Genomic DNA, 18,540 nt, shown 5'->3' on the forward strand with positions numbered 1-18,540 from the left:
ACGAAATGGGAAATCCTCAAAAGGGAGAAAGAGTCGGTCCCTCTCCACAGGGAGCAGCTCGTCCTGGCAGTTCCCCTAGCCCTTCCCCAAACAAAAAAAGCCCACACTGTCTTACTCAAAGCAGCAGTTTTCCTTTGAGACCTTTGTCTTTGGGTTATTGGGATCAGAATTAACTTGCTCTTTGCCAGAAATTGGCTAGTAGTTAAGTGAATTAAAAACCTTGGGGTTCCTGAGGTCTGAGGCATGGATTACAATGTGGAGAAAGAATACTGTAAGCTGAGCACCCTTTAAAGTGTAGTCTGCCCCATGTCATTTCTTCCACAGTCATAGAACAGCTTCGTAGAGATGAATGTCATTTATTATGAAAACTGCTGTTACATTACAGCCAACATTCCAAAACAGTATGTTAACAAATGCTTGTCTTGATTATAAAGTGGCTCGGAAATCATGATCCTTTTCAAAAGTAGTTGCCGCCTGCCTGCTGAGTCATTTCCCAGGAGTCAGGCCACTGCGCTCGCTCGCCTCAGAGTACAGCAGAGGAGACGGAAGAGCACCCTTGGTATCCAAACAGCTACGGAGTGGCACTGCTCCAGCGCACACCCACAACCCACACTTGTGAGGCTGCTTGTGAAAGAGCAAACCGAGGCTATGCGCTGCTGTCACAATACTTCTGAGGTGGGAGAATCCCATGTGCGTCTCTCCTTCCTTCCCTTCTGAGTTCAGTGTGAGGTAGAGGGAAGACCCGCACACTGGGCTGAGGGCCACTGTAGCTCCCTGCTTCCTCACACGTGCCGATCTTCAGTCTCCACACAAAGCTTGTGCTAAGAAGCTTATGGGCCTCCTGGGAAGGCAGTGGGCCTCGGATCAGTGAGGTTTGGAGCAGCTCTGCACGGCAGTGTTTGCACTCCAGTGTATTCCTATGTTCTTTTCAGTCAGCAAGCAGAAGATCCTATGTGGATGCATTCCACGTGGGGACCAGGATGACGTAGTCACCCTGTGGGAGCTCTCTGACCACAAATGCCCTGGTAAAGGGGCTTACAAAAGGTTAAAACTACAGTTTAAAACTTGCTCTCCCCCACCCCCACCCCTAGCAAAGTAGCATGCTGCACTTGTGCCTGGGAGAGGTCTAGGAAGGCAAGGGATGGCTGCTTCAGTTTCAAGTAAAACCTTGCCAAAGGGTATGGGGTAACTGCAAATGGAATTAGACAAACCAGGAGCTTAAACACAGTCATCAACTTCTTTTCATCTAAGCAGCTTTCCTGGAACTCCATGGAGCTGAGAGCTTTCACTATAGGAAAGGGTAACCGGTTTCCTTTTCTAAGTAGGTGTGTGGATCTCAGCACAGGCCAAAGACTCTACTCTATCCCTATCTCCTTTTCCAGTCTCCATTTGAATAATACAGTATGTTTTCCATGCTGGGCTCTAATTATTAGTAAGGCTCAGAAATTACAACCAAAATAGCACAAAAGTCCATTCTGACTTCAACACTGTTCTTTGCCCCATCATCCTCCAGCCGGTGGGTACCGGTAGCTGTAGCCTCCGCAGCAGATAATCCGGTTCTCAAGCTGTCAGGCGCCCTAGTTAAGCTTCTCCCGCTGAATTTGGAAGTAACAGGCCTGAAAATCCAAACAAATTCAGATTCAGTTTCTTTAAGACTTGGAAAAAAACAATCCCTTACTGAAGGTGCACTGTCTACCTCACCAAGCTCTCTGTGACCTCATGGCTCCAGCCAATGGCTACTGTAGCCTAATCGGAATTAACAACAACAAACACTTGCCCTCTATTTCCTCTGTGTACCGGTCTTTACTGATTAACATGAGACCATTCACTGGTGACTGGGAAGTGTGAGGGTACACAGGACAATGTGAGCAGAGCTCATCCACATTTACTACGCGGAGGCTAAGCAGCCCCACACACCACACAGCAAGCCAGAATTTCCAAGACTGAATTTCTGAGAAGCAGTGATCCCAAAGTGCTTGTGTGCTTAGGACCCACACACCAGAGTGGTGCACAATTTCCACTCTTGACTTCTTAGGAGAAATCCCAGGGAGTGAGTGGGGTCCTGAGTCAAACACACCAGCACTTGGCCATGACAGTCTCTAGTAACTGTTCTTAGAGAGCAGCCTAACTGCTCGCTGCCCTGTTACCAGCAATGTGGGAAAGGGGCCTCACTATAAACCCACCAGCACTGAGTAGAACCGAAACACTTCTGCTGGTGTTTTAGGCACACGCTTCAGTCTGGCCTTCTATGGCTTTAAGTGAGCCTGAGCATGTCCTTATGGACATTCACTAATGTTCCCTGGGAACGAAGGCTTCCCAGCAGGACTATGAAGAATCTGTAGACATGTCACTACAGCTTGCTCTTTACTTCTCTCTCTCAGTTTATACACAGAAACATTAATGTTAGAAAGCTAACTTGGGCCTGGACCCTGATGTTCAGTTCTCAGGTTTGCCCTGTTTTCACAGACCAGTCTTCCTTTGCTCTACAGACCCCAGAGCACCTACACTTCTCTACCTCAGTCTACCTCCCAAACTGCTACAGACCCCAGAGCACCTATACTTCTCTACCTCAGTCTACCTCCCAAACTGCTACAGACCCCAGAGCACCTACACTTCTCTACCTCAGTCTACCTCCCAAACTGCTACAAACCCCAGAGCACCTACACTTCTCTACCTCAGTCTACCTCCCAAACTGCTACAGACCACAGTACCTTTTCTTAAACATTTACTAAATAATTTATATTCCCAATTTTAGCTTGCATCTTCCTTTTCTGATATGGAAATTACAGTGCTGTATTGTTAATATGAGCATTATCCTTACCATTAGGGACTGCCTACTCATGTGACCATAACACACGACTTCATATTAAAACCTGTATTTTTATAAGATTTTATTACCTGGCAGTATAGGTCTGATTTATCCTAATTTAATACGTTATCATGCTTTTAGAACCAACAACATATATTCTAAAGGTATTCAGTCTATACTTAAAGGCAACTCAGACCCCAAAAGACAAATATGATATGTATTTGCTTCTATGTAGATGTTAGCTATTAAGTCATTGATAAGCAAGGTATTTATCCACAGATAAGCACAGAGGGACGAGGGTAGGGATGGATCTCCCTGGAATAGAACAGATGGTTATAGATGGGAGCGGGGCTTGGAGCGGAAGAATCACACAGGTAGGGGTGGAAGGGTCTGAAAGAGGGGTACAGGAAGGACAGCTAAAACTAAGGCCATTTGTCCCATGGACATACATACATACATACAGGAAGGCAATTTAAATGAAATCTCCAAATTACAGGGGAGATAGAACCCCAAATGGACATTTCTTGTCAACAAGTGAAGCTTCCAATAACAGAAATGGGTTACATTTAACTGAGCTCTTGGCCAAAGGTGCCCCATGGGAAAATAAAACAAAACAAACCTCAGGTTATTGTCAAGGCTACTGGGAGCTCTTCACAACCTGATGGTAAGGGCCTACTGCTGACAGCACCTATACAACTCAGTGAACATGGAGAGGTTGAGCTGTGCCTGCCTAGAGCCTTCACCCCACTGACTGGGTGCTAGAAGGTGCTCTGCACACTATCAAAGGAGACAGGCAAACAGCAACCCTGCAAACCCTGTCTGTAAGATATGCTGGTGCAATGGTGGCACACAGCTTGTAGGAGTGACCAGCCACTATCTGAGCTGAGTTAAGGCCACTCCATGAAATGAAGCCCATACACAATGCTGTTTGGGTGGCTGAGAATCTGCACCTAGACAGGCCAAGGACCTAGAGGAAAACAAAATACAACAGTTTGGCTGAAGGATCATAGCAGTAAAATGCTCTCAGTGACATGCTGCTATATTCAAGATCTGCGCCTTGCTCAGCCATCATCAGAAAAGCTTCCTCCTGCAGCAGATGGGAACAAAGCCCAGTGCAGAATACAGAAATTGCTGTTATCTAAAACAAGGTGTGTAAGTTATAAAAGTACACAACCAATTGCCTGTTATGCCCTAAGTAACTACATGCAGCTGACCCACTCCTTTGTTCCCTTATCACTGTGAGCTCTGGACCTAATGTCTACAAGAATGAATTAGAAACCTTGAAGCCAGGTGCCCTGGATACAGCCAAATCTTCAAGGGTACTCCCTTGCTTAGCCCGTACTGCCCAAATACAATCGGATGACCCTGCAGCTCCCCTTTGCTTTGTGTTCCCATCCTCTAAAAACATTGTACACTCTCCCTTCGGGAACGAGGTTCAGATCCAGAAATGACCGCCTTCCTGAGCGCTCGCTCAGGAAGCTTTCTTTTTTAAGCTTCCAAAGTGAGTTTTCTTGGCTTCCACCCCGAGCCCAACAATGCCTGCTTGATTTTTAACAAGAGACAGAAAACATATGGATCTGGATGGAAACTGGAAAGAATGGTGGCAGGGGAGACCATAATCGGAATATACCGTATGAAAGCCCTTTTTAATAAAAGAAAAAAATAAAGTCTACACTGAATTTTTCCACAAAGAAGAAAGTAGGTGAGGCATGACAGCTCACACTTGCAGCTGCAGCCCTTGGGAAGCACTGGCAGGAAGGTGACTAAGAGTTGCAGGCCAGCTAGGAAATAAACCATCCCCACCAAAAGAGAAAGAAAGCAGCACGGACAGAAAAGCAGTTACCACGTGGTTTACGCTGTGGGAAGGAAGGAAGGAAGGAAGGAAGGAAGGAAGGAAGGAAGGAAGGAAGGAAGGAAGGACAGACTTACTGAGAACTGTTCAGGGAGGCACTCACCTTCAAGGTGGTGAACATGATGCCTTGTTCCCCGTGCTGGAGAAAGGGGTCCATCAGATCCTCAATGAGGTGAACTTCAGAGCCCAAGTTCCGAATCCTGTCTCAGACAAAAGAGATGGACGGGAAGTTCATCCTGTCTCTAAGTGGACCTTCCTTTTGAATCAACTGATAATGGCAGACACAGAACAGCTTAACCCAAGTGAAATTCTGTTCTGACAGGAGCAGCCCGCTAGCATCAATTCAAGACGAGCAGACTTGGTAAACACAACGATGTCAGGAAAAACTGGATACCTGGCCCGCAGCACCACGTATAAGAAGACGGGGAACAAGTCATCCATGGACCAGAGAAAGTCCTCCTGCAGCGACGCCAGGACACTCTGGGAGATCTCTTCAAAGGTCTGCTGGATCACTTTAAGCTTGTCTGATGGAGTAAATGTTGTGCTGTTGTGAAAACAAAGTGTAAAAGATATCCTATGATCTTCCTAATAAAGCCATTTCTTATTCATTAAAAAAAAATCCCTCCAGGTCACATGCCTCAATTAAGACACACTAGGCAGCTAGAGTGTGGAGGGATGGCCTGGAATCCTACAGTGTTTGGGAAAGGAGTCAGAAAAGAGGTTCTGGTGGGAGGACCCACACAGAATGTTTCCTTTGACCCACTGGAATTCCGTTTCTAAATGAAAAGTTGGCTTATGATAGGAGCACACAAATAAATCTCCAGGCAGGCTGTCTACTCCTTGGAAAACACAAGAGCATATTAGAGTAAAAGAGCCCAGATGTTTGCAAAGAGACTTTCTGATCCTTCCATTTATACTGACAACATTTAGGAGTGGGAAGGAGAATAAAATAGCAAGATCCCATCTGGGAAAAAAAATGGAGAGAAAGGGGGTGGGGACTATTGTATTCTTTCTACTCTCCCAGGACAGGAACCACTACTTTGATTTGTCTGACTGTTCAACAACATGAGGCATTACCTGATCTGCTGCAGACATTCTACTGCAGATGCAAAGCAAGCATCCTTTGTGGTTGACAACACCTGCATAAGGAGAATGAATGTCAGAAGAGAGGCGTCTTCTGTAACAAGAACATGAACGATCCCAGAGGACCCAGCCTGCTGGGGATAACTGGCATTAACATGAGCACTGCTCACGTAAAATGGAGTCCTTCAGAACAGAGAAAAGCATGTTTGATGAGGAACTAAAATCCACTATACCTTTTTACTCTCTCCAAGGATTGACAAGGTTGCTGGCCAGAATTTTCTACAATGAAATCATAAATTGTTAGTATAAGACATCAGTATGGCAGACACACCCTTTATAAAGGTGATGGTTATCTTGGCTTCTCTGCTCCCCTTAACAACTATTCTACAAATTGGTTCTGGGTTTCATGTTTTTATTTACCTTTTTTCCTAAAATTTAGTAAACATCCTGGATATGGCTTAATAATGTGAAAACTCCTGAGAAGAAACTATCTGGCTGGGAGTGAAAACTCCCAGAAAGAGCCTGTGTCTGCAGAGAAAAATGGACCGACTGGAAACTCAGTGCTCTGAGCGATTGGAATTTGTAGGTTCAAAGGCTAATTACTTTATCTTGGGCTAATTTTAGCCTTCTGAAACAGCCACTCCTGGCTCTGAATCTGAACAAACACCCCATGATAATAAATAAAGATCTCATAGAAGCTATTAACTTAGCAGAACACTTTTCCAGTAATCCAAGAGCTAAGAATGTCATGAGATAGCATCTTAGGTCTATAAAATAGCTATAAAATAGCCGCACAGCTTGCCTGCCTGTCTCATCTTATCTGCCTGTCTGGCATACTCAATGCATTTTAAACTTTCCTTGATTGATGACCTTCTTTGTTCTGTAAAACTATAAAAACTGCTTCCATGTTAGAGCACAGAATTTGGGATAACTTAAATCTGTGTTCCTGATCCAGTCACTTATAATGGCTCTAGAATGAACAATTTCTTATTCCCTTGAAGATGAGAGCTGTGGTTTTTATATTGGCAATAGCAGCTACTATATCCCAGGGGGTTTTGTCATCCTCGATCTGTATACAATAACTGCACACTACAGTCCAGAATAGATCCTTCATTTACACGTTTATCTCATTTTTATTACTAAATTATTCCATTGAAAAAGAACTTCCCCAAAAAAATGTATACACTTTTTTGATAGCGTGAATATATGACTCTTAAGTGGACTGGACTCAGCTCTATCACCACTCTAGAGAAAGGATGATAACCATCCCTGGAACGAGAACCCATGCCTGAGATAATATGAAAATGTTTAAATCTAACACTTTAAATTGCAAATGACGTGGGAAGGAACACCAAAGATTTAAAGCAATTAACTTTTTCTAAGGAATGGGAGTATAAATTATACATCTTTATTAGCTAAGACGAGCCATTTAGTTTTTATGTGATAATGTAAAAACCCATGTTCAGATATAAAGGAACTTCATAACCACCTTTGGACCCTCTCAGAAATGAAGATCATTAATACTACCGTTGTGCTGACAGGGCAGATGAGCAAGCTAAGAAACCACACACATACACACAAGTAGATGCCAATAAACTCTTGGCAGTGCTGAAGGAATTTTCAATTCAAACTTTTGGTTCTGCTCACAACCATAGTACCTACCTCTGTACTCCAAGGAAGCCCAAGAGAGCAATATCTGGCTGCTTGTTTAGTCGAAGCACACATTCCCAGTAAATGTCTTCCTCTCGGTCATTATCCAGGGCATAGAGCATGAAGAGAGGTGGGTAGAGCCTCGGCAGCAGCACCGGAAGCAGCAAGCCAGAACTCGTTACTACATAGCTACAAACAGAAGTGGGAAGGAGGCACAAGAACACTAGTCAGAAATGGCGCTTCCTTATGGACTGCAAGGTTCACAGGATGGTTTTTCGAGTGCTGCTTGATACAGGTAGAGTTGACTGTCTTGAACCAACTGCCAATTCTTTTGGATGACCAGAAAGCAAACTGAGAATTGCTTTGATTCCATCTTGAGGCTGCTCTTGCAGGGTCACCTAACTCGGCACAAATTGCCTTTGCTCAGCTGCCTTCCTGACTGACCACACGTGGCTGCTCCCTCCCTGACAGCAGCTAGTACCACGAGGAAGCCACTGAGGACATGAGGAAACCGGGCCTGGGGAAAGCAGCCATCTTTGAGGTTCTTCGGGAGTCCATGCAGCCTCACTACGTCACCCAGATCAACTCACCCTGGTTCTGGTGACTCGGATCTGGAATCCGATTTCCCAGTACAGAAGGATCTCCTTCCAGTGGGCAGAGGAGCAGAGAGAGGAATTGTGCTGCCCTCTTCAGGAAGCTCAGGAAACAAGAACCTAAGCGAAAATCGAAAACAAACCATAAGATTCTAGGTCCTCTGGAAGACCCAAAGGCAGTTGAAAGAGTCAGATGCAAATATTAGCATCCAACCTATGGGCAGAGGCTGCTGACCCCTGTGGTTGAATTAGGGAAAGGCTGGAAGAAGCTGAGGAGAAGGGCGACCCTGTAGGAGGACCAGGACCCTCAAGATCTCTCAAACACTGGACCACCAACCAGGCAGCATACACAGTTGATATGAAGCCCTCAACACACATACAGTAGAGGACTGCTATGTCTGGGTTTAGTCAGAGAAGATGCACCTAACCCTCAAGAGACTGGAGGCCCCAGGGGGTTTAGAGGTCTGGTGGGGTGGGGGGATGGGCAGTGAGGACATCCTAGTGGAGACAAGTGGGTGGGGAGGAGGTATGAGATGTGGAACAGTTGGAGGGTGGACTGGGGGTGGGGGAGAATAAAATCTAGAGTGTAAATTAAAAAAAAATATAAGTAAAAAAATAAAAGAAGAAGAGAATACATGAAAGTGATGACATACAATGTTTGCAAACTAAAAGAAAGCACATAAAAAGCAGAACGGACTGAATGTGTTTTGTAATTGATGGTTCTTAAAACATTCTTTTTGTCTTCCTAGAAACAACTGCTTAACACCTAAGGGATTTAAAGCAAAATGTATATGGGAAAAGTAAAGTAACAAAGTAACACTCTTCTGGTTATCAGCACAGAGCGTGACACACGCATGCACACTGCACTGTGATCTGAGTAGCATCTACGTTAAAGTTCTTTTCTTTTCTTTTCTTTTCCCAAGACAGGGTTTCTCTGTGTAGCCCTGGCTGTCCTGGAACTCACGCTGTAGACCAGGCTGGCCTTGAACTCAGAAATCCGCCTGCCTCTGCCTCCCAAGTGCTGGGATTAAAGGTGTGCACCACCACTGTCCGGCTTAAAGTACTTTTCTTTCAGTTATGACAAATTGTACTGTATAATGTGAAAATTTTCTGTGAAAATACATAAAAGTGATGACATACAATGTTCCCAAACTAAAAGAAAGCAGGTGAAAAAGCAGAACGGACTGAATGTACGGTGCTTCCTACAGAATGGGAATGGAGTGACTGAGGGACGGTCCCAAACTCCCTCCCAAGCAGGGTGTCATCTGACTGAGGAATTCTCTACCCGAAGTCAACTTGCATCAACTCTCATCAGAAACTCAAACTAACGCTGAACATTAGTCTCAGAATACAACCCCAACTGAACTTCAGAGATGTAAATGTCAAAAATCTTCTCTAAAATGCAGACTTGCTGCTGAAAGTTAGTTCTTCAAATGATAATGGACTAAATTACTGACTCCTCCCTGGGTTTGCTTTTCTCCCTGCTTTGACGTGTGCTCTAGAGAAGTGGTCGTCAACCTGTGGGGCAGGGTCGCACATCAGATAGTTATGCTACACTCATAACAGTAGCAAGTGACAGGAAGTAGCAACAAAGGAGTGTTATGGGGGGAGGAGGTCACCACAACCTGAGGAAGGAACTGTATTAAAGGGCTGCAGCACTAGGAAAGTTGAAACCAGTGCCCTAGGCTTTTATCTTTGACTTCTGGGATGTTGCTGGGGCCCGCCATATGTTTACTGTCTGGTTTATTTCAGAGACTTAGCTCTTGACCTTTCAAAGGCTGCTTATAATATTGTCTATTTTTTTGTGGTGTTACAGCTTGCCACCCACCTCTGCTCTCTTCATAGCTGGGAATACTAAAAAACAAAGTAAAGAAAGTTCTTTATAGCCCACAGCCTAGCCAAGGATGGAACGGAGACACTCCATTGCGGGGATGCTTTTCACAGACACACGGCTCCTCCAAACCTGACACACTCCAAGTGTGCTGAGCATTTTGAGTTTGGTAATATAAGAACATTTCTGGGGCAAATCCCTAAGTGACTTGGTAGGGAACTCATTTGTTGGTTTAAAACTCCATCTTGCTGCTGCCAGGATCTGTCTTCTCTATGACAGTTCCTGGCTCATTTAACCCTGTCTCCTCTCGATACTTCCTGGTCAGTTGGGCGTCCAGACCTGAAGCAGGCAGCAAGCACTTCATTCTAGCTTCTGCCTCAGTGTCCTCCTCCACACGGATGCGCTGCATGTGCTGTGTTCTGCCTTACTCTAGCTCACAGGCTGAAGATGACGACTCTTCTGTTGTCAGTGCTTTGTCTGGTTGAACCTGGAGTGCTCACTGGCTCCTTCCTACTCAGTATATGAGTATACATGGTGCTCATGGGAAGGGACCGGACTGGGCATATCCTCAGGGACTGAACTCCCACCAACTCTATTCTGTGGTTAGGTTTTAGAGGCATGATTAAGCCTCGAAGTTAAATATAAATATGACTACTATATTTTACACCAAATTAGACTTTAGAAAAACAGAGTTTATTTTAGCCTTCAGTTATATGAGGCAGTAAATATCACATGAACAATTAAAAATGCACTTCCATTATTTAGTCCCTTTATGGATCTGTAGCATAAAGCTTTTTCTAGATGAGTACTTCCTGTGATAACGGGGGACACTCAAGTACCTCACAAGGCCGCAACATCTAGACTCAGGGTGAAGATGCCACAGCGTTACCAGACCACTCTGCAGCTTTCAGTGTAACGATCTTACCTCACAAGCTGGAAAATCCTCTTGAGATAAGATTTAATCTCCTTCACAGCTTCCTGCAGTAACCGGCGGTTGGCCCCTACACCCACATATGTCATTCTATACACCGCAACCAGGGTCTCCACAAGCCTGCCCAGTGGGTGCAGAGGAGTATCACAGGCCTGAGACCAGAAACAAGGAACACGGTCAGTAGGCAGTAAGAGCAGTCCCTAATAAACCATTTCCCCAGCGTCAGGAAAAGTCAAATACCTTAACTTCCAAATCTTTAGTCTACCTGGTGTAAGGCGCTAGGGTTGGGGATACTTGTTGTTTTGAGACAGGTCTCACTGTACAACAGCAGAAGCAACGTCAGGACTTGCTTTTTCTTCAAGGTAACATTCCATATACATCCTACAACAGGTTTTATTTTTGCTTTCCTTTTTATATATTTTAAAGGTTTTTAAAAAAATTATGTGTGTGACTGCAGGCAGCTGCCTCAGAAGCCCGGGACAGCTGTTGCCAGCAGTTGCAGGCAGCCTGATGTGGGTGTTGGGAGAACTCAGGTCCTCTGCTCTCACCTGTGGAGCCAGCTCTCCAGCATCTATTCTTTCTTTCATTGTTGTTTGTTTTGGAAATAGAGTTCTGGTACGTGGCTTAGGTTGTCCTCAAATTTGTGATTGATCTTCCTGTCTTAGCCTCTCAAGGGCTAAACTTACAGAAATGTGCCAGGCTGACTTTTGTTAAGTTGGAAATGTTCAAATCTTTCTGGTGATGATACTCTACATCAGGAGTTCCACTTTGTCCTTTTCTATGGCTCAGGCTTTCTACTGCAGAAGAGTTAGTGATGGTGTTGTTTACAGAGGAGGGTTATGGCTAACAATATTGCACAGCTCAAAACAGACAGAAGAAAGGGCTTTGTTTTTCATCACAAGGACACCTAACTATCCCGAATTGATCAATATATAATATATAAATGTACCAGAATATTATACTGTTTCCTACAAAATGTAATTATTATCTGTCAATAAGAAGAAAATAAATTAGAGCCAAGTATAGTGGCTAGAACCTATAATCTCTGCATTTGGGAGGCTCAGGCAGGAGGATTGCCCTGAGCTCAAGGCCAATCTGGGCTACACAGTGAGACCCATCTTCTTTAAAAATCAAAGATTTAGCAAACAAAACAGAGAAAGTAAAACCAATATTAGGTTAACCTTTGAATGATGACCTTGTTTGTTTTGGAATGTCTAAGGGGTGGGGGTGGGGGGGGGAGAGTAGGGATAAGACAAGGTTTCAAGTTGCTCAGCCTAACTACATATTTTTTAGCAGATGGCCTAGAAGTCCTGGTCCCTTCCATGTGCTGAAACTTCAGGTGTACATGACCACACCCAGCTGTCTGATCGTTTAATTCACAAAGCCGACGTCACTTTGACTTGTTTACCTTTATTAAATACTTCTTGATGTCATCATATTTCTCCACAGAGAAGGCGCCAATGTGCTGGGGAATGTACTCCAAACTCTCCAGGGTCTGAGTCTGAGAACGACTAAGTATTTCTGGACTGTGAAGAGGAAGCAGAAAGGCCAGCATTTCATGTGAGAAACGGAACAGTTGTAAATGCACACGTCAAACCGTCGGCAGCTGAGGGGGAGGGGGAGGGTCTGACACAGACCCACCTTGCTCACCGTGAGCACCCACTGACCTAGCCCAGGCCTAACACGTTCAGCAACAGCAGCTGACCTCAAGTTACACAAGTCACTCAAAATGGTATTGGCTGACCTGCTACAAGAGTTTACATTCACCTAGCACAAGCCTGATGTACTCTACATGCCTGACCTGCTACTGAAATGCAAATGAAAAGTAGCATAAAAACGGATTTCGAGAAAATCAAATGTAGCAGCTATACACAAAGATCAAAGTAAGCACTTCTTCATGGTTTAAAATTTTTAGGTAATATGTTTGTGTGTATGTATATACACACACACACACACACACACACACACACACACACACGTATCTATCTCTATACATGCATATGTTTGTGTGTATGTATACACACACACACACACACACGTATATATTTATACATGCGTATGTATGCATGCACCATATGTGTGCACATGACCACAGATGCCAGAAGTGATCCTATCCCTGAGAAGTGGAGTCATAGATTGTAAGAGCCACCATGTGGGTGCTGGAAGTTAAACCTGGGTCCTCTACGAGAGCAGCCTCTTGTGGAGGCTCTGAGGCCGTTGTAAACCTCAGTCCTCTCTCTAGGCGCCCCTCTTGGTATTCTAGCAGTAGAAAGCAGAGCTGACAACTACCTGCAAGCATACTTAGGACTATTTCAGGGAAATTCCATTTAAATGCTCAGCAAAGTTAGGAAAGGTGAAGACAGTTTAATGGAGAAAAGGATAAAAGCTAAAGGAGAAAGGTGAGTGGGAAGTCCACCTGTAATTTTCTTTTAGTGCTTTGGAAATGTTGGGCCATTTCTCCCTGGGCTGAAGGCTCTTGCTTACACGCTGCACACACTCACTCACTGGGGGGCTCTGCATGTAGTGCACACTTTTCTAGACACTGAACCCACTTAGCTCCTGAACTTAGATGTTTATTTTCTACCAAACCTTGAGCCTTTCTCAACCATTACAGTCTCAAGAACTCCCACTCCTTATCATTATTATTTCTCCTGTTCTAGAATTCTGGTGGGCTTTTTAATCCTCTGGAAGTACATGCAGTGGTCTTACCACTGAGCCATCTCTCCAGTTCTTTTCTTCTAGAATTTTTTAGACATTTAAACCCATCAGTTCTCCAGGCTCTGCATTCATTCCCACCCCACCTCAGTTTTTCCTGTGTTTCTTCAGACCATTCCAACTGACCTCCCAAGTTCACTGTCTCCTCCATTAGCACCTCAGTCTGCTTCTGCACCCAGCTGAAGTCTTTAAGGGACTGTACTCTGGCAATCTAAAACTTGAATTTGGTTCTTCTTTATAACCTCTGCTTCTTTGATGGTAATCTTTTTTTTTAAAAAGATTTATTTATTATTATATTTAAGCATACTAAAGCTGTCTTCAGATACACCAGAAGAGGGCGTATGATCTCATTATGGATGGTTGTGAGCCACCATGTGGTTGCAGGGATTTAAACTCAGGACCTTAGGAAGAACAGTCAGTACTCTTAACCACTGAGCCATCTCTCCTGCGTGGTAATTCAATTTAACACCTATTTCAAGGATGACTGTGGCTGCTCATCAGAGCACTTCTGCCATCAGTGTGTTAAAGTTTATGCTAGCTAACTCCAACATTAGCCACCTCTTGTCCATGCTGAACATCCATTTCCCAATGAGTTAAGCCATCTCTCCAGAACAGTATTTTGGCCTTTAAGCAAGCAACCTCAGCAATAAAACTGAGTGCCATGGCAGTGAAACAATTTCATTGTTTTTACTTAGAAAGACCCAAACTATTGACTGGGCTGGAGAAATGGCTCAGCGGTTAAGAGTGTGCACCACTCCTGCTAAGGCTCTGGGCTAGGTTCCCAGCACCCACTCGGGGTTGCTAACAACTGCCTGTGACGCTAGCTCCAGGGCATCCAAAGTCCCTAGCCTCCATAGGCACATGCATTCACTTACACACACACACACACACACACACACACACACACACACGCACACACTAGCTCCAGGGCATCCAAAGTCCCTAGCCTCCATAGGCACATGCATTCACTTACACACACATACACACACACACACACACGCATAGACACAAACTAAAAATAAATCTTACCAAAAAAAAAAAAGCCCAAAATATTGAGGAAGTAAATATAGCTCAAACCAAATTCAAACTAAGGATCAAAACCACTCTGCGATGTAAGGAACCCATGACCTGTGCACAGCCCTTGCTTGCACTCTCAGAACACATTCTGTGCATCCATTCTGTTGAATGCAGTAAAGTTTCTTCATAAGTAACCTAGAGAGTCTCTAGATGCCTAAGTCAATAATCTGAGAATATCTAAATTAAAAATGATGCAACTGAGGCAAACCAAGGAGAGAGAGGAGAAGAGGAAGAGGGAGAGAGAAAAGGGGAGAGGGATAGCACGTGTGCATGCCTGGGTAAGAGCTGGCACAGTGATCCATGCTGAACATGAACACACACTAAATTTCAAGATTCCGGGAGGAAGATTATCAGTTTCTCTAAAGAAAACTTACATTTCCCCTCTTATGAGTCTCCTCAAGGTTTGGGAAGAGGCCTCACTGACTACCCCATTCCTAAGTCTGGCCAATAGGGCTTGTGTAATTACACTAAAGGTGTGCATGCTGTCACCTCTGCCCAAGCTCCAGGTCATTTCCCCACCAAGCTCTTTTTCTGACAGTGGTTCTGCAGACAGCCTGCAGTGCTGACTTCTCCCCTGCATCTCACTGATGAGGTTGCATGATGTACAAGGCTGGCCTGCAGAATCCACTCCTGGAGGGACAGAAGAGGCCACCAAGCCTAGCACATTAACTAGGAATTCCTGCCATCCTCATTTCTCCTATAACTGGCAGAGCTGCAGCTCTAGGCAAAATCTATGGCTATATGTCACCCCTTCCCCAGATCACCTTATAAGATTCAGCTGTGACTCATATTCAACTTAGCTTCAGGTTCAAAATATACAAACAGATTTTTTTTTTCCTTTCAATGAGGTTCTTCTGCTGGGACAACCAGTCCAAGCTGTGAATAATCGCTCTGGCTGGCAGCTTCCAAGCCCACGGACTTACAAATTATATCACGCAGCAATCATACTTCATCTGCAACTGCATATAGCAAACCTGATCACTGTCTGGTTTCAAGTCCTTGACGTAACGTGCTCTGCCACGGGCTGTGCAGGGGTGTACTCACCTGTCTTTATGCTGGCGACGGTTCGTGGTCAAGGCCACAGCAATATTATCCCATGCTTTCCAAACCTCCCCTTGGCCTGGGCTCTCACAGCCCAGCTGGCGCCAGCATTCTTCAAACACTGCTCTCCATTTCTCATCTGCCGGCACGGCTAGGTTCCCCAGCTTCCTGCTGATAGAGCCACACCAAACTTATTCATCTCTGCTTTGTGAACAACCATTCCTAAGGATAAAGACTTTCTACCATAAACTGCAATTACTTCTGTGACCCAAACTGTGTGCACATTGTGTGAACTCCCACACGTGTGTATGTACATTGTGTATGTGTGTGTGCACCCCCACACACATGTATGCACTTTGTGTGTGTGTGTGTGTATGTGTGTGTGCATGCCTATGCATGTCTGAGCTTTGCTTGACATGGTACTTCAGGATGCTTTCTCTGTCGACTGCATCTGCACCCTCCCCAGCAGGATCAGTTCCACACCTGTGCGCTAAGACATATCCTTTAAGCTATGTCCTGTTTAAAAAGAACAATTTTTAAATTTTGAATTTGCTTTAAAATATTAACCTGCTTTGATGAAAGCAAGATAACTGAAAAACATTCAGTCACTCCCCCAGAGTCAGTACTCACAAGGCTTTGGGCTTGTCCTTATCACTCTCATACAGGCTAGGTTTGAAGTAGGTCCCAGTGATTTTTATCCCAGATCCCCATTCTCCACTAAAATAACCTTCAATATAATCTCCATGTGGCATAGTCAGCGTTCCCTGGATAAAGCAAAAGAGAAGCGGAGTTAGAAAAACGTTTAAGCCGGGCGGTGGTGGCACACGCCTTTAATCCCAGCACTTGGGAGGCAGAGGCAGGCGGATTTCTGAGTTCGAGGCCAGCCTGGTCTATAGAGTGAGTTCCAGGACATCCAGAGCTACACAGAGAAAGCCTGTCTTAAAGAAAAAAAAAAGAAAGAAAGAAAGAAAGAAAGAAAGAAAGAAAGAAAGAAAGATGTTTAAGTTTACAGAATTAAGAGAATCATACACTTAACACTTTCCTTTGTAATTTTCTTTTTTGACATTCTCAATTCTGATAAAGAAACAAAACTGCATGCATGCACATGCCCAGAGAGAACACATGAAAATAATTCACAGGCAGGGTAAAGAGGAAGGACAGGAGGATGGGAAGACTGTTCGTTGTGTGAAACACACTGTATCCCAGCCACAGGCCACTACTGACAGTGCTCAGGAGAGTGGCCACAGCTGCTAGCATCCATCTGCCCTAGGAAATGCCAAAAGGTCTAAAGCACACTCACATTCTATCTCGGGAGAGCGGGGTGAGGGGAGAGCAAATTAATCCTAACACGAGAGGGAAGGATATGAAGAACAGACACCACTGAAATAGACACCAAGCACTGCGGGAAAACACACATATACTCAGTCAGAGTTGGTGTTTTAAACACACAAAAGATTGAGTATTGTGGTGCATTCCTCTAATCCTGGCATGTGGAGATAGGGGCCGAAGGACCAGAAGTTCAAGGGCATCCTTGACTACATAGGGGTTTGTGGCCAATTCCTTCTAAAAGGCATCAGAGATTTAATGGGAAAACAGACCGAGGCAATAGAATACTAATGCAGAAAATGAATTTAGACTCTTTAAAAACTTTCTAAAGACAAGAAAAATAAATGAGAGCGTGCAAACAAAGAACAAAGTTGTTTCCAACCTTTCCACTAAGTGTCCAGTCATCGGAAAATTCTCCTTCATAGATGGTATCATCTTCAGAAAGCAAAACCCCATTTCCCTGTGTGAAGAAGCAAAACACACGTCACAAGACAGACCACGGAAGACCTGAAAGTGCATGCAGCCACACCCACAAAGCCTCCCACCATCTGCAAAGTAGGAAATTGTTCTAAGAAAGTCACACAGGACCAGGCACGGTGGCTCAGGCCTGGGGTCCCAGGATCAAGAGAGAGGCAGAAGCAGTTTTTCCATGAGTTCCAAGCCAGGCAGGTATTCACCAGGGTCCCAGCCTGGCCTGGATTACAGAGTGCAACCTCATCTCAAGAAGCCAAAACAAAAGTAGAACATTAATTAAAAGACCGTAAAGGTTAGGGACGCAGGAGATTTCCAAAGCTGACAAGAAACACATGTAAAGAGCCCACTCACCATCATCTTATTCAGGTGGAAGTTCCCTTCGTAGTATAACCCAAACTGGGTGACCACTACCCCATTCCCTTGGCACACATCATCCTGCCACATTCCCATGTACTTTTCTCCCCTGCACAGAAGAAAACAAAGATGAAAGACAAATAAAACAAGGACAAAGTGAGAAAAACTCCTCTTCCAGGGACCTGCATTACATGCCTGGTCTGGACTGCCACCATCACCCGGTCAAAGTGGCTCATTCCATCTCCTCAGAGAGAGGTGTGATGGTGAAGGACATACATGCCGCACTCGCACAGGAGCTGACACATTACCCAGCAGACTGACAACACTCCACATACTTTCTTGATAACTTCAAGGAGTGCCCTTTCATTCCCAACACTCAGGGGGCAGATCTCTGAGAGACCAAGACTAGGCAGAGCTACACAGTGTGACTGTCTCAATAAAATATGTAATTAAAAAAGAACACCACAAATTTAAAGGATAACTGAATCAAACCTTTGAATAGTTTTCCTTCCTAAAGTTTGTCATAAAAGGTTTAATTTTTACCCTCTTAGAAGATTTTTTACAATCGCTACAAAAAAAAGAACCCATGAATTAGATATGATGGGTCATTGTTACAATCCTACCACTTGGAAGGATAGGTCAGGAGGATCAAGTTAGAGCCAGCCAGACCCTGGCTAGAGAGAAAGATCTTTTCTCAAAGAGAGAAGAAAAACATAAATTAAGGCAGGACATAGCTTGGTGGTGCAGGTTCAAAGCTCTTGGTAGAGACAGGAGACAGGTAAAAGGGAGGCAGAGGTATATAAA

General features: G+C 44.5%; 1 protein-coding gene across 2 annotated transcripts in view; it reads right to left on the reverse strand.

Annotated features, from left to right (window-relative positions):
• Positions 1 to 340: 340 nt before the first annotated feature.
• Positions 341 to 18,540, reverse strand: part of Als2 (alsin Rho guanine nucleotide exchange factor ALS2) — a 72,665-nt gene continuing 54,465 nt past the window's right edge. For both annotated transcript variants that reach the window (XM_029482838.1, XM_021164704.2), the window contains 13 exons: positions 17,734 to 17,845; positions 17,291 to 17,368; positions 16,213 to 16,346; positions 15,586 to 15,753; positions 12,158 to 12,275; positions 10,744 to 10,901; positions 7,985 to 8,107; positions 7,407 to 7,583; positions 5,978 to 6,023; positions 5,739 to 5,800; positions 5,056 to 5,205; positions 4,765 to 4,861; positions 341 to 1,616 (listed from right to left, as the gene is read on the reverse strand). In XM_029482838.1, coding sequence (XP_029338698.1) covers positions 1,578 to 1,616; positions 4,765 to 4,861; positions 5,056 to 5,205; positions 5,739 to 5,800; positions 5,978 to 6,023; positions 7,407 to 7,583; positions 7,985 to 8,107; positions 10,744 to 10,901; positions 12,158 to 12,275; positions 15,586 to 15,753; positions 16,213 to 16,346; positions 17,291 to 17,368; positions 17,734 to 17,845 — 1,462 coding nt within the window. In that variant the 3' untranslated portion in view covers positions 341 to 1,577. The remainder of the gene's footprint in view (positions 1,617 to 4,764; positions 4,862 to 5,055; positions 5,206 to 5,738; positions 5,801 to 5,977; positions 6,024 to 7,406; positions 7,584 to 7,984; positions 8,108 to 10,743; positions 10,902 to 12,157; positions 12,276 to 15,585; positions 15,754 to 16,212; positions 16,347 to 17,290; positions 17,369 to 17,733; positions 17,846 to 18,540) is intronic.

The sequence above is a fragment of the Mus caroli genome, chromosome 1 (assembly GCF_900094665.2).
Source record: "Mus caroli chromosome 1, CAROLI_EIJ_v1.1, whole genome shotgun sequence".
Lineage (NCBI taxonomy): Eukaryota > Metazoa > Chordata > Mammalia > Rodentia > Muridae > Mus > Mus caroli.